This window comes from Conger conger, chromosome 4 (genome assembly GCF_963514075.1).
Source record: "Conger conger chromosome 4, fConCon1.1, whole genome shotgun sequence".
NCBI lineage: Eukaryota > Metazoa > Chordata > Actinopteri > Anguilliformes > Congridae > Conger > Conger conger.
In genome coordinates, this window is record NC_083763.1 from 76,378,185 (window position 1) to 76,394,275 (window position 16,091).

At 44.9% G+C, this 16,091-nt stretch overlaps 1 protein-coding gene across 1 annotated transcript; it reads left to right on the forward strand.

The window, feature by feature from the left end:
• Positions 1-262: 262 nt before the first annotated feature.
• Positions 263-14,543, forward strand: ghrhrl (growth hormone releasing hormone receptor, like). The gene is made up of 12 exons (XM_061240529.1): positions 263-422; positions 3,008-3,115; positions 3,681-3,772; positions 4,864-4,961; positions 5,540-5,672; positions 6,628-6,772; positions 8,079-8,139; positions 9,559-9,628; positions 9,782-9,873; positions 10,362-10,491; positions 12,193-12,234; positions 13,692-14,543. Exons 1-12 carry the CDS (start codon positions 263-265, stop codon positions 13,806-13,808), a joined length of 1,248 nt encoding a protein of 415 aa, XP_061096513.1. The 3' UTR covers positions 13,809-14,543.
• The last annotated feature ends 1,548 nt before the right edge of the window (positions 14,544-16,091 follow it).

A 16,091-nucleotide genomic window follows, 5' to 3' on the forward strand; every position in this document is an offset into this window, starting at 1 on the left:
TGTTTGATACATAAGGTAATGAGTGATGTCTTTATTTATTCATTTATTCTCTTGTGTTTGATACAAGCAAGTTGGGGCAAAGCAAATCACTGTGAAACATTGGTTTTGTGTGATTTTTCTTCATCAGATCTGTGTTAAATCTTATTTATGTATTTATATGGGGCGACATTGGCAGTCGGAGGGTTGCCAGTTCAATCCCGCCCTGGGTGTATCAAAGTGTCCCTGAGCAAGACACCTAGGCATCAATTGTACAGCGCTTTGGATGAAGGCGCTATATATATATATGCCGACCATTACCATTATTATTTCTCCACAGGTCTGGTCTGGTTTGCATCCAGAATGTGAATACATCTTCCACCTGGAGAAAGAGAGGCTTCAGTGTCTGAGGGAGATATCAGAGCACGAGAATGACAGCGATACAGGTGCGTTAAGAACACTCACAGATATAACCACAGAGATACAGGTGCGTTAAGAACACTCACAGATATAACCACAGAGATACAGGTGTGTTAAGAACACTCACAGATATAACCACAGAGATACAGGTGTGTTAAGAACACTCACAGATATAACCACAGAGATACAGGTGTGTTAAGAACACTCACCGATATAACCACAGAGATACAGGTGCGTTAAGAACACTCACAGATATAACCACAGAGATACAGGTGCGTTAAGAACACTCACAGATATAACCACAGAGATACAGGTGCGTTAAGAACACTCACAGATATAACCACAGAGATACAGGTGCGTTAAGAACACTCACAGATATAACCACAGAGATACAGGTGCGTTAAGAACACTCACAGATATAACCACAGAGATACAGGTGCGTTAAGAACACTCACAGATATAACCACAGAGATACAGGTGCGTTAAGAACACTCACAGATATAACCACAGAGATACAGGTGCGTTAAGAACACTCACAGATATAACCACAGAGATACAGGTGCGTTAAGAACACTCACAGATATAACCACAGAGATACAGGTGCGTTAAGAACACTCACAGATATAACCACAGAGATACAGGTGCGTTAAGAACACTCACAGATATAACCACAGAGATACAGGTGCGTTAAGAACACTCACAGATATAACCACAGAGATACAGGTGTGTTAAGAACACTCACAGATATAACCACAGAGATACAGGTGCGTTAAGAACACTCACAGATATAACCACAGAGATACAGGTGTGTTAAGAACACTCACAGATATAACCACAGAGATACAGGTGCTTTAAGAACACTCACAGATATAACCACAGCGATACAGGTGTGTTAAGAACACTCACAGATATAACCACAGAGATACAGGTGCGTTAAGAACACTCACAGATATAACCACAGAGATACAGGTGCGTTAAGAACACTCACAGATATAACCACAGAGATACAGGTGCGTTATGAACACTCACAGATATAACCACAGAGATACAGGTGCGTTAAGAACACTCACAGATATAACCACAGAGATACAGCTGTGTTAAGAACACTCACAGATATAACCACAGAGATACAGGTGCGTTAAGAACACTCACAGATATAACCACAGAGATACAGGTGCGTTAAGAACACTCACAGATATAACCACAGAGATACAGGTGCGTTAAGAACACTCACAGATATAACCACAGAGATACAGGTGTGTTAAGAACACTCACAGATATAACCACAGAGATACAGGTGTGTTAAGACACTCACAGATATAACCACAGAGATACAGGTGCGTTAAGAACACTCACAGATATAACCACAGAGATACAGGTGTGTTAAGAACACTCACAGATATAACCACAGAGATACAGCTGTGTTAAGAACACTCACAGATATAACCACAGAGATACAGGTGCGTTAAGAACACTCACAGATATAACCACAGAGATACAGGTGCGTTAAGAACACTCACAGATATAACCACAGAGATACAGGTGTGTTAAGAACACTCACAGATATAACCACAGAGATACAGGTGTGTTAAGACACTCACAGATATAACCACAGAGATACAGGTGCGTTAAGAACACTCACAGATATAACCACAGAGATACAGGTGCTTTAAGAACACTCACAGATATAACCACAGCGATACAGGTGTGTTAAGAACACTCACAGATATAACCACAGAGATACAGGTGCGTTAAGAACACTCACAGATATAACCACAGAGATACAGGTGCGTTAAGAACACTCACAGATATAACCACAGAGATACAGGTGCGTTATGAACACTCACAGATATAACCACAGAGATACAGGTGCGTTAAGAACACTCACAGATATAACCACAGAGATACAGCTGTGTTAAGAACACTCACAGATATAACCACAGAGATACAGGTGCGTTAAGAACACTCACAGATATAACCACAGAGATACAGGTGCGTTAAGAACACTCACAGATATAACCACAGAGATACAGGTGTGTTAAGAACACTCACAGATATAACCACAGAGATACAGGTGTGTTAAGACACTCACAGATATAACCACAGAGATACAGGTGCGTTAAGAACACTCACAGATATAACCACAGAGATACAGGTGTGTTAAGAACACTCACAGATATAACCACAGAGATACAGGTGCGTGAAGAACACTCACAGATATAACCACAGAGATACAGGTGTGTTAAGAACACTCACAGATATAACCACAGAGATACAGGTGTGTTAAGAACACTCACAGATATAACCACAGAGATACAGGTGTGTTAATAACACTCACAGATATAACCACAGAGATAGGTTCAGCAGGGTTTTTCTGTTTTGTTTAAGGGTTCAGTGGGGTGTTTCTGGGTTTTTTGAGGTTCATTTGGGTGTTTCTGTTTTTTTGTTTTTTTTTGAGGTTCAGTGGGGTGTTTCTGGGTTTTCGGAGGTTCAGTGGCGTGTTTCTGGTTTTTTTTTTGGAGGTTCAGTTGGGTGTGACTGGGTTTTTGGAGGTTCAGTGGTGTGTGACTGAGTTTTTGGAGGTTTTGGGGTCACTGTTTTCTCTGTGCAGGCTGCCCCCCACTGTGGGACTCTGTCACGTGCTGGCCGAGCGCTGTGATTGGCCAAACCATCCGCTCTCCCTGCCCTCTGGTCTTCTCCTTCTTCCACAACAGTACAGGTAAGGGCAGCACACCTGGGCCAGGTGAGCTATTATTATTGTTGTTGTTGTTGTTGTTGCTGCTGCTGCTGATGTTGTTGTCATCCTTATTTGTAGCATTAATATTTGTATTATTAGTAGTAGCAGTAGCAGTAGCAGTAGTAGTGCTGGCTAGCGGTAGTATTGGCTGTAATTACATATTGAATCCTTCTGTGTGATGTCCCACTGTTCCAGCTCTGCTGAACTGCGGTGAACTATCACTGCTGTTCCTGTGGGTGTTTGTGAATGGGCAGTGTGATGATGTAAGTGCGGTTAAATACACCGGCCATTTTACAGTCAGCTGGGTAACAGAAGGCGAGGGGATACCCACAGGGTGCTTGAGTTTAGCAGATGGTGATTAGCAGCTCCCTCCTGCTGGATATCCAGGGCGACAAGCTAAGAAGAATGCGTAAACAGCTGAAGGCATGGGCGACTCTGCACAGTTTCGGACGTTGCGCTGAGCACGCAGTGAGACATTAGAACCGGGGTCCTGGGTGCTTTTTTGGGGGGGGTGGTTTTGTGACGGGACTGTCCCGTGCCCTTACAGGGGCGGTTAGCCGAAACTGCACGGACGCCGGCTGGTCGTGGCCACACCCTCCGTATCACATCGCCTGCAGTGTGGAGGGCCACATTCCAGAGGTGAGGAGCCGCCCGGGAGCCGGTGGAAAATGGGTTGGGAGCGGCGTCTCGGTGGCGCAGCCTGCAGAGTGCTGACCGCATGCTCATTGGGAGCCGCGACGTCAACGGTTCGAATCCGGCCGTCTGACAATTTGTCGCATGTCTTTCCCTCTCTCTCACCCCCATTCTCTATATACTGTCCAATAAAGCTGAAAAAGGCCTAAAAAATATCTTTAAAAAAAAAGAAAATGGGTCGGGAGCCAGGCTGAGACGACATCTTTGGCACCTGCGGGTTAGAAATGTGACGGAATTAAAGGTACAACGGGTGATTTCGGACTGCTAGCGGTCAAGCCAGGAATTGCAGCAACAAACACCCTCAAGCCATAACACTGTTTATCCCACCCTTCTCTGTAAACACGTTGGCGATGAAACGCCATTGGCTGTGGCAATTGGAACCAATTTTCCACCAATGAGCTTGAATTATTGTGCAGCTATAAGATGTTTTGGTACCGAGTGCCGGCCCGTCAATTATATTTTGAACCTTCAAATTTAAGGACTATGAACACAGGCAGTGGGTGAGTCAGCATGTTAATGAGCCTTTTTCAATGATAGGCGTGTGAGCACAAAAAGATTTTTGAACACAAAAATCTTACCTATTATACCTTTAAGCTATGTTATGTTATGTTACTGCATGTTATTATATGTTAGGTTGTGTTATGTTAGAGTATGGTATGTTAGATGATGGTATCTTATGTAATGTTATTTTACTGTATGTTATTTTATGTTCGGCTCTGTTATGTTATGTTATGTTATGTTAGGTTATGTTATATGAGGCAATGTTTTGTTATGTTTGGCTATGTTATATTATATTATGTCATGTTACTGTATGCTATTTTATGTTAGGCTATGTTATGTTAAGTTATGTTACGCTATGTTCGTAGGTTATGTTAGGCTATGCTATGTCATGTTATGTTACGCTATGTTCGTAGGTTATGTGAGGCTATGCTATGTCATGCTAAGTCATGTTATACTATGTTGTTAGGTTATGTTACATTAGGCAATGTTATATTATGTTATCATTTTTTCATTGTTTTTTTTTTGTTGATTCCCAGGAGTCGTACTTCAGCGCAGTGATGAGGGTTTACACGGTGGGGTACAGCTCCTCACTGGTGGCTCTGGTCATCGCTGTGGCCATCCTACTGCATTTCAGGTGCTGGATGTCCCGAATCTGAGCAATAACACCCCCACCCCCCCCACCCCCACTCCCGACCCCTTTTCACCTGGCCACACCCGCTCACCATCCAGATGAAATAAAACACGTGGTCAGGTCAAAGACATATTTACTCCAGATAGGGACATGTGTTCCCTCACTGTTATTCAGGGGGGTGACTGTCCACAGAGGCCCCAAAGCATTTTTCCCCCAACTAAGACGTAACTGAGCCAGTTGAACAGGTCTTCTTTCATTCTTGTTCACCGAGCGTTGAGTCGTCGGTGTTGGTTGGTTATGTAGAGAGGGGCAAGGTGGGTGTTAGCTGCCTATGTGTGACGACAGAGAGAGGGTGAAGCAAGAACACCCTGAACATCTGGCTGTGACTACAGAGAGAGGGTGAAGCAAGAACACCCTGAACATCCGGCTGTGTTTATGGACAGGATGTTGTGTTTATATACAGGATGTTGTGTTTATGTACAGGATGTTGTGTTTATGTACAGGATGTTGTGTTTATATACAGAATGTTGTGTTTATATGCAGGATGTTGTGTTTATATACAGGATGTTGTGTTTCCCCAGGAGGCTCCGTTGTGGGCGTAATCACATCCACGTCCAGCTCTTCCTCTCCTTCATCCTGAAGGCTGTGGCTGTGCTCGTGAAGGACGCCGCCCTTTTCTCCAGCAATGACATTGACCACTGCAGCCTCTCAACTGTAAGTATCAGTACCTCAAGCTCAGTGATTTTGGTTCTGGTTCTGATTCTGGTAAAGCAGGTTTGGTTATGTTGCATGTGCAGGTTGTGGTTCGGGTAAAGAAGGTTGGGTTGTGTGTGTAGGTTCTGGTTCTGATAAAGGAGGTTGGGTTGTGTTCTATGTGCAGGTTCAGGCAGGCGGCCGTACGTATGTGTGTGTGTGTGTGTGTGTGTGTGTGTGTAAGACCTACTATGTGGTGTGTGTGTGTGTGTGTGTAAGGCCCCTGTGGTGTGTGTGTGTGTGTGTGTGTGTAAGACCTCTGTGGTGTGTGTGTGTGTATGTGTAAGGCCCCTGTGGTGCGTGTATGTGACAGCTCTGCGGTGTGTGTGTGTGTGTGACCGCTCTGTGGTGTGTGTGTGTGTGTGACAGCTCTGTGGTGTGTGTGTGTGTGTGTGTGTGTGTGTGTGACCGCTCTGTGGTGTGTGTGTGTGTGTGTGTGACAGCTCTGTGTTGTGTGTGTGTGTGTGACCGCTCTGTGGTGTGTGTGTGTGACAGCTCTGTGGTGTGTGTGTGTGACAGCTCTGTGGTGTGTATGTGTGACAGCTCTGTGGTGTGTGTGTGTGTGTGACATCTCTGTGGTGTGTGTGTGTGTGACAGCTCTGTGGTGTGTGTGTGTGACAGCTCTGTGGTGTGTGTGTGTGTGTGTGACAGCTCTGTGGTGTGTGTGTGTGTGTGTGACCGCTCTGTGGTGTGTGTGTGTGTGTGTGTGTGTGTGTGACTGCTCTGTGGTGTGTGTGTGTGTGTGACAGCTCTGTGGTGTGTGTGTGTGTGTGTGTGTGTGTGTGTGTGTGTGACAGCTCTGTGGTGTGTGTGTGTGTGTGACCGCTCTGTGGTGTGTGTGTGTGTGTGAGTGTGTATGTGTGAGTGTGTGTGTGTGTGTGTGTGTGTGTGACCGCTCTGTGGTGTGTGTGTACAGGTGACGTGTAAGGCCTCGGTGGTGTTCTGCCATTACTGTGTGATGACCAACTTCTTCTGGCTGCTGGTGGAGGGGCTGTACCTCAACACGCTGCTGCTGTCCTCCCTGCACCACCTGCTCTGCTGCTTCGCCCTGCTGGGCTGGGGTGAGCCACTGCACAGAACACAGTGCACGCAACACGCTACACGCAACACAACACACAACATGCTACACACAACATGCTACATGCTACACACAACACAGGACACGCTACACGCAACACGCTATGCACAGCACACAACACAGGACACGCTGCACACTATACGCAACACAGAACAGGCTACACACAACAGAGAATGCGCTACACACAACACTCAACACAAAACATGCTACACACAACACTCTACACACAACATGCAACACAGAACACTCTACACACAACATGCAACAGAATACTCTACACACAACACACAACACAGAACACTCTACACACAACATGCAACAGAACACTCTACACGCAACACAAAACCCGCAACACAGAACACTACACACAACACGCAACACACAACACTCTACACACAACACGCAACACAGAACACTCTACACACAACACGCAACACAGAACACTCTACACACAACACTCAACACAGAACACTCTACACACAACACTCTACACACAACACGCAACACACAACACTCTACACACAACACGCAACACACAACATGATACACAGAATACAAGACAATGGACCTCAGAGCACGGTACATGGCAAACAGCACATGGTGCATGCAACGTGGCACGCGGAACACAGCCTTTGTGCAAATCTCTAAGATGTCGAAATTATGGGGCTCTGTCTGACATTTTAATCAGACAGCGCAGGTAGTCGATGATTGCTTTGCTGCCAGCTCTGCTGGTGCATAATTTACACGCTGTAGTGGCACTCGAGTGCTGCTTCAGTTCTGCTGTCATATACAGCAGCCTACACAAACCACAACATCACAAAAGACCACTAATCACACATATGGCTAATGACAAGGCTACTTAGAGTATTCCTGAGACACAATTATAAAAAGGTTGGCCATCCACCATTTACTAGTCTCCTATACTCTTTCTCCATTTCCCTTTCACTCTTTCATCTCTCTCTCAAAATTCAAATTCAAAATGCTTTATTGGCACAAAATACATTGTAATTAATTGAAATCTTTAATATGGCACTGCTCATGTTCCCTGCTGTTGCAATTGCTGTCTCTTTCTTCATTCATCCATTTTCCTCAATTCAGCACTTGAGTTGATCAAGTCTGAGGAAGTTGTGTATACAGTGCAGTCCGTAAGTATTTGGACGGTGGTACAATTTCTGTTCTTTTGGCTCTCTACTCCAGCACATTGGGTTTAATGTGCATTGTTTAATTTCAAATCCAACGTGCTGTATTTTATTTTATCTATTTTATTATTTCTCTTTTTGTCTCTCTAGGGGTTCCTGTAGTTTTCACCGTCCTGTGGATTGTATTTCGGGTTTATTTTGAGGACACAGAGTAAGTGTGTAATGCAGTTGACCCTGTCGGCAAAACACTGCCTATTTCAAACCAACAGTGTAAAACCCAGACTCACTTGCTTGAAAAGTGAAAGCTTTTTTAGCCACTGAGGATGGTGCCAAGTTAGCGTATATCCAAGAACAATCTGAGCTGCATTGGGGTTATCCTTATCCTGTTCTAATCAACTGTACGTCGCTCTGGATAAGAGCATCTGCCAATAATGTAAATGTAATGTAATGGAGAATGGATTTACACTGGATTAGGTGTGTAGATTCTGTTTTTTGCTTACCGGGAGCCCCACATTATACATGTGGCTTTTCCTTCTGACCGTCCTCACAGGCTCTGAGGTATAGCCATTTGTTTACTGTTTTAAACGAGATGCTTTTAATGCTTCAAGGTTTAAGATCACAAACGCAGTATGTGGTTGCAGTGTTCATTACTGGGCACCGTACCGCGGTCTTGGTGAATACTCGATTCTGATTGGATGCTGGGTGGTGATTATTTCTGTATAATCGTTCAACTTTTGCCAGGTAGTCCCGGTCAAGCCAAATCACCGTTATAAATTAATATACAGTTTGAAATGGCATTTGATATAGCTGCGATTGGTTTTCTCAAGGAAAGTAATGTTAATAGCCGTAAGCTCTCTAATGTTTTGGTAGATTGCTAGGTACAGTTACTAGTTACTGTGTGACATGCTGAAATGTTTGTTTCTAGACGGAAACTATAATCATTTCCTTTTTTGGCTATCACCACCACAAAATAGAGAAGCTGGCAATGTTGACTAAATTGTGTGATATTTGTGTAATGTTAATGTGTGGCCTTATTTAAACCAATTTAAACTGCGTTAAAAACCTTGAATTTAAAAAGAATTATAAAAACCGGCCATCTGGGTCTGAGATGACCTTATTTTTTGTAGTGTATGGATTTACAAAATACAGGGAAGACAAGGTCCCCCCACACTTGTTTTGCCACCCACATATAAGGAGCAGTTGTTGCTAAAGCAATGGCATCTTAAAGTCGGTTAAACAGATTGAACCGTGAGTTTTAACGCTTTCAAACGGTATATCCTTTTACCTTATTGATAGAAAATGACACAAAAATGGAATGAATGCAACTAAATGTTCATTTAAAATCATTCAACGCTAACTGTTTGCTATCTTGAACGGACGTCGGATCCCCGTCTTCGACGTTACGATGCGGCCTGCAAGAGCACATCTATATAGGAGTCTATAAGAGGCCTCTTCACCACTGATTTCATCTGCCTGCGTCTGTGGGCGACCAGTCCCATGTAGTGGTTCATCAATTACATCGCTTTAAGCCTGCGGAAGATGACCAATCAGCTTTCTGATGGTGTTCCACTTAAACTCCCATCCAAGGGGGAAGTGACTCCCCTGGGCTAATGAGCGGTGTGTTTGCCAGGTGTTGGGATGTTAATGAAGACTCTCCGTACTGGTGGATCATAAAAGGGCCCATCGTCGTGTCTATTGGGGTGAGTCACCTGGGGACTGCTTCTCCGAGGGCTTCCCCTGAAACCCTTCACCGTGGGCTTGGGTTGTGTAAAGATGTGTTTAGGTGGTTGTATGTGTGTGGTTTCGTAACTGCCTGTTTGTGTGGTTGAGTAATGGTCTCTGCCTTTTTTCAGGTAAACTTTGTCCTGTTCCTGAACATCATTAGGATCCTGGGACAGAAGTTGAACCCACGTCTGATTCACTTCAACAACTCTTCACACTACCGGTGAATTACGTCGGTCGTCATGTCGTCATGTTTGTCCGGGGCAGTGTAATTGTCAAATGCTGCATCCTACTGCATCACCTAGCAGCTGATTTGTTTTACAGCTGAACTCACTTACCCAGAGTGCATTGTGGGAGAACAGTTCTCTGTTTGTCTCTCTCGTCATCGGTTGAGATATGCTCTCTCCCCTGTGATTGGTTGAGCTTCTCTCTCCTATCATTTGCTCAGCTTCTCACTGTTCTCTCATTGGCTCAGCTTCTCTCTCTGCTGTCATTGGGTGAGCTTCTGTCTCTCCTTTGATTGGCTGATATTCTCTCTTGTGATTGGCTGATTTTTGGTCTCTCCTGTCATTGGCTGATCACCTCTCTCCTGTGATCGGCTGATCTTCTCTCACCTGTTATTGGGCGAGCTCCTCCCTCTCATGTGATCGGCTGAGGTCCTCCCTCTCTTGTGATTGGCTGAGCTCCTCTCTCTCCTGTGTGTGTTTGAAGGCGATTGGCCCGGGCCACTCTGCTGCTGATACCCCTGTTTGGGACGCACTACATGGTGTTCACCTTCCTGCCCGAACACCTGGGCGTGGGCTTGCGGCTCTACATCGAGCTCTGCTTTGGATCCTTCCAGGTGAGCCCCACAGGTAACCCTGTCAGTGCCAAGTGCGTGTGTGTGTGTGTGTGTGTGTGTGTGTGTGTGTGTTTAACCCTGTCAGTGCCAAGTGTGTGTGTGTGTGTGTGTGTGTGTGTGTTTAACCCTGTCAGTGCCAAGTGTGTGTGTGTGTGTGTGTGTGTGTGTTTAACCCTGTCAGTGCCAAGTGTGTGTGTGTGTGTGTGTGTGTGTGTGTGTGTGTGTTTAACCCTGTCAGTGCCAAGTGTGTGTATGTGTTTAACCCTGTCAGTGATTTGTCAAGTCTGATTAGTTTTGAGTGTAATTTTTGTTCTGTAGTCCCATTGCCTGGGAGTTTTACAGCAGAGCCTGCGTGTATGGGCGACATTAGCTCATGAGTGGTTGTCTGGCAGATGGAAAGTTGCCAGTTCAATCCTTAAAGTGTCAAGGTCTCTGAGCAAGACGCCTAACCCCCAATTGCTCCTGATGAGCTGATTGGCAGCCTGCCGCTGTTGGCGTGTGTGCGTGTGTTAATGTGTAAAAGGGTGAATTGGAATTGGAGGCGCTATATAAAGGCAGTCCATTCAACATTTGTGAGAGACGGGGATGGATGGTGTTGTGTGGGAGGGGAGGGGCTCTGTCAGCTCAGTGGGATTGTGGGAAGCGGAGCGCGCAGTTGTGATGTTTATCCCTCACCGCCTCTCAGATTAGGATTCCCTGGCTGCTGCTTTTGTTGTTCTTTGCTTTTTTGTTTTTTTAGAGCTCTCAAAAATTAACAAGCAGCAAGCAAAAAATAAATAAATTATTAAATGGATTAAATTTGATCTTTGCTGCGAGCCGGTTGTGGTAAACTGATGGGTCTTGTGACAAGATGCCAACAAAAATAAAGCCCCAAACAAACAAGGGAAGTTAATATTTGGAGAGATACAGTGTTACAATCGCCCCGCTCACGACGATACTATTGCACTCTCGTACTTGCTCTCTAACACTTGTTTTGGTTTTATAGTGTCTGTAGACGTCCGTCTTCTTGGCCAGGTATCGCTCGGAAAATTGATTTTTGAATCTCAACAGGACTAACCTGGCTAACCCCTTACGTATCACCCATTTTCTTAACACAAGCTTGAAAATGACATACCCCAAATAAAATGATTGCTATTCTCAAACCTTTTTGACGACAGGAATAAACCTGGTGTTGTCTAAAAGGTAACCCTGTGGGGCTTGTGTTCCAAAAGTCAGAACTACTTGAAGTATTACTAAGTAGTAGTACAATGTAAATGTTATACAGAGATGAATGATATACAGAGATTAATGATATACAGAGTGAGTGTCATATAGAGATGAATGATATACAGAGTGAGTATTGTGCGGTTTTTAATGATATACAGAATGAGTATAATATAGAGATGAATGATATTCAGAGTGAGTATTGTGCAGTTTTTAATGATAAACAGAGTGAGTATCATAGAGAGCTGAATGTTATCCAGGGTTGGATGGTTAGGAAGCAGAAAATAACAGTGACATATGATTGTGTTTGTGTCTGTGTGTAATTTGGGTTGTTTTGGCTCTGTGCTCCCGCACATTGGACTCAATGAACCAATGAATATGACATTAACGTGCGGACTACCAGCTGTGCTATAATTTGCACGTATTCTCATCTTTTCATACATAGTCCACCCATGACACTTAGCAGTAAACACCTGCTTTTCCTCTCTTTCTACGCAGGGCCTTATTGTAGCTGTGCTGTACTGCTTTCTCAACAAGGAGGTGAGTAAAAATACAAGCAGTCTGCCTCGTTGCATTAGAGTGCTGCCTAAAGACTAATTTCCCTGACTTCCATTTTGCGTTCCGCATCGCGGCTCACTCTGACTCATGCCGTACCGAGCTATCACCATTTCCACTGTGCGCCATTACATGAAAGCAGTGTGTCTGAGGGAACACTTGAACAAATGCAAAAAAAAAAAAAAAAGAATTAGAATAAAAACGGTTTCTTTCTTTCTTTTTTCTTTCTTTCTTTCTTTCATTCGAGGGCTGCATCCTGCTTTCTGCAGAGGGCCTTTGTGACAGCGTGTCTGTAAAATGCACTGTATGAATAAAACCTGAATTTACCTGACGGAGCAAAAGCCCTCAGACCTGCTCTCAGACAGGACACACTTCAGACTCCAGTTCGGATGCACCTTCCTCTTCTTTTATCCCTCCTGCTTTCATCTCGCGAACCAGAAACGTTTTAATAACTTTTAACAGCAGGTTAAGTGCATCGCGCATCCTGTAGCACAATAGCAGCGCCCCACCTGGAATGAAACCAGCAATCTCTGCGTTACAATGCCCACCAAACATTCTGCTGCTGATGTAACAATCACAAGTTCTTCAGCACTGACTTTGAATTAAGAATCAACGACAGCGCAGGGAGATGTGGGGTGTAGGTAGAATCAACGACAGCGCAGGGAGATGTGGGGTGTAGGTAGAATCAACAACAGCGCAGGGAGATGTGGGGTGTAGGTAGAATCAACAACAGCGTAGGGAGATGTGGGGTGTAGGTAGAATGAACGACAGCGCAGGGAGATGTGGGGTGTAGGTAGAATCAACACAAAAAAAATCATCTTACTTTCCCATCTCATACCTCCTACATCAGCACATAAACCGCCCCTGTAATCTTTATAGAACCCATTATATGCAGTGCTCGGTCTCCGTCATGTCCTGTCATGTTTGTCTGTCAGACCATCCGTGTATTATCATGGTGTTAGGGTAGGCGGGTATAGATCAGCTTCACCCAATGTATTGTATTTGCACTTGAAATTATATTATAGTTTTTCATTTAAAATCTATCACTCAAAAACTACCACCACTATGGCGGCTATGGGAATATATCATGTCATACTCGAGTCACATTGAATGAGTCACACTTTATTTTTTCTGTTTCTACGTCCATTATATTCTCTCTCTCTCTCTCTCGCTCTCTCTCTCTCTCTCTATATATATATATATATATATATATATATATATATACAATGGGCTGCAGAATTGTTGTCACTATTAATACAAAGAGCTAGCCACGGTGCTAGGTGCTACCCGTGCCCTTCCTCTGCCTGTCTCTGATGAAGAGTAACAGTTTAGGGGGGTTTGCTGACGGAGGTTCTTGAGCGCTCTGGTTCTTCCCCGGCGTTCTAGTTCTGCCCCGGCTCTTTAGTTCTGACCCGGCTCTCTGGTTCTGGCCCGGCTCCCAGGTTCAGACGGAGGTGCGGGTGATGTGTCTCCGGTGGTGGGAGCGCAGCTACGGGGCGGTGCCACCAGGAGCCAAGGGCAGTCAGATGGACACACCCCAAATGGACACACCCTTCTAACCCCCTGGATTTTTTCTTTCACCCAAGAAGCACGTCTCCCTCTGTTTTTCGCCATTACATTACATCTAGTTGGCAGAAGCTTTCATCAAAAGCCATGTACAATGACTACATACTGAAGGTCATTAGAACAACTACAAAACAGGTAGTTTGGATGAGGTACAATTCACATACTGCGTCAGTTGTCTACCTGCCATGAACATTCAAGTCTAGTACACATAGTAAGTAGGCCAAGCCGGTCAGTAATAAGGTAGGCAACTACAGCACCTAGATGAATACAAATACAAATGCAAATGTGACAGTCCTAGATTAAAATATGAAGTTCAAGAGGGCTAGAAGACGAGCAGTTAGCCTGTTAGCACTCGCTCTCCTGAACTGGTTGCCTGTTAGCACTCGCTCTCCTGAACTGGTAGCCTGTTAGCACTCACTAACTCACCTGAACTGGTAGCCTGTTAGCACTCACTCTCCTGAACTGGTAGCCTGTTAGCACTCGCTCTCCTGAACTGGTTGCCTGTTAGCACTCGCTCTCCTGAACTGGTAGCCTGTTAGCACTCACTCACCTGAACCGGTTGCCTATTAGCACTCACTCACCTGAACTGGTAGCCTATTAGCACTCACTGACTCACCTGAACTGGTAGCCTGTTAGCACTGACTCATCTGAACTGGTAGCCTGTTAGCACTCACTGACTCACCTGAACTGGTAGCCTGTTCGCACTGACTCATCTGAACTGGTAGCCTATTAGCTCTCACTGACTCACCTGAACTGGTAGCCTGTTAGCACTGACTCATCTGAACTGGTAGCCTATTAGCACTCACTGACTCACCTGAACTGGTAGCCTGTTAGCACTATTAGCTGCACTCACTCTTGGCAACTGGTAGCATGTTAGTACTTCCTAATGATAACTGCTGTCACATTGTATGTTCTATGTATGTTTAAAGATAATTATTTAGACAGTATTGTTCCATATTATCCTGTTTGCAGTGTTGAAGTGTTGTGCAAACTAATGCAAATTCCATAGATTAAAGTGCACTGATAATGCCAATCAAATTCCCTGACTGAGAACATAATGATAGCGTGAATTAATGGGCAAATTAGGAAGAAGATTAATCAGTCAGATCAGGAAAATGGCACTAAAATTTTACTGAAATTGAGCATAAATTTAATTGAAATGAAACTAGAGGGGGGGAAAGTTCTTCCCCCTCAGGTGATACACTGCCATCTGTTGGTCATTTTGTGGAACATACAGCCAACGCAAGTGCCCATAACTGAACTGGTTTTGTGAATTCCAATTAAAATCCAATGTTTTTTGGGGTTTTTTGTGTGTTTTTTTCTGAAACTAAATCTGGAATTGATTTAATTGTTTTGATTCAATTATTTATTCATTTTTTGCACTTTTAGTTTGGGCTCTGTCCTGTTTCAGATAGCTAAATCCCTGGTGCGGTCTCCTATATGCCACAGCTCTTTAAAAGCTGTAGCTTTTGGACTGGAGTCCTGATTCTGGGCCATGGCTGTGTCCACTCCAGCTTCCGGGTTTCTGGCTGGCTCAGCCTGTACTGGTACTGGAGACCCAAAACCTGGAGTTGGTTGTGGACACAGTGGCTCCGGCATCCCCCAAGGGAGGTGGGGGAGAGGGGCCCATCCCAATTCTCCCCTTGCGTCCCGGAGAGGAGAATGGGTGTTAGGGGAGGAGCGGAGGATGCGTTTTCCTGCGTTCGGACGCACCCGTTGTTTCAGTCGGCCATGACGACAGAGTCCCGTTGCTCGCTAGCGACCCCTGTCGGGCGATCGGGCACTTGCAGTTCTGCCTGTTATGCTGTTCTCCGAAGGCTTTGTGCACGAGCTCCTGTTCTCGATCGGCCAGGATTTCTGTGCTTCATGCTTTCTCAGAGTCTGTGATTGGCTAGAATTTCAGAGCTTTGGCTGCTGACTGAAAAGCCCAAATCTGGCAGTGACTGAGGTTCCGGTTCCCCTAAGGACTGGGGTTTGAGGCCCCTGTTCCCCTAAGGACTGGAGTTTGTGAAGAAATGTGATCTCAGTGACTTTGACCATGGAATGATTGTTGGTGCCAGACAGGGTGATTTGAGTATCTCAGAAACTGCTGATCTCCTGGGAGTCTCACCCACAACAGTCTCTAGAGTTTGCAGGGAATGCTGTGACAAACAAAAAAACATCCAGTGAGCAACAGTTCTGTGGGGGGAAAAAAAGCGCATTGTTAATGAGAGAGGTCAGCGGTCTGCCTGCATCCCATAATAATCAGCGGTGTCACCTCGGGCTGGTGTATTCCC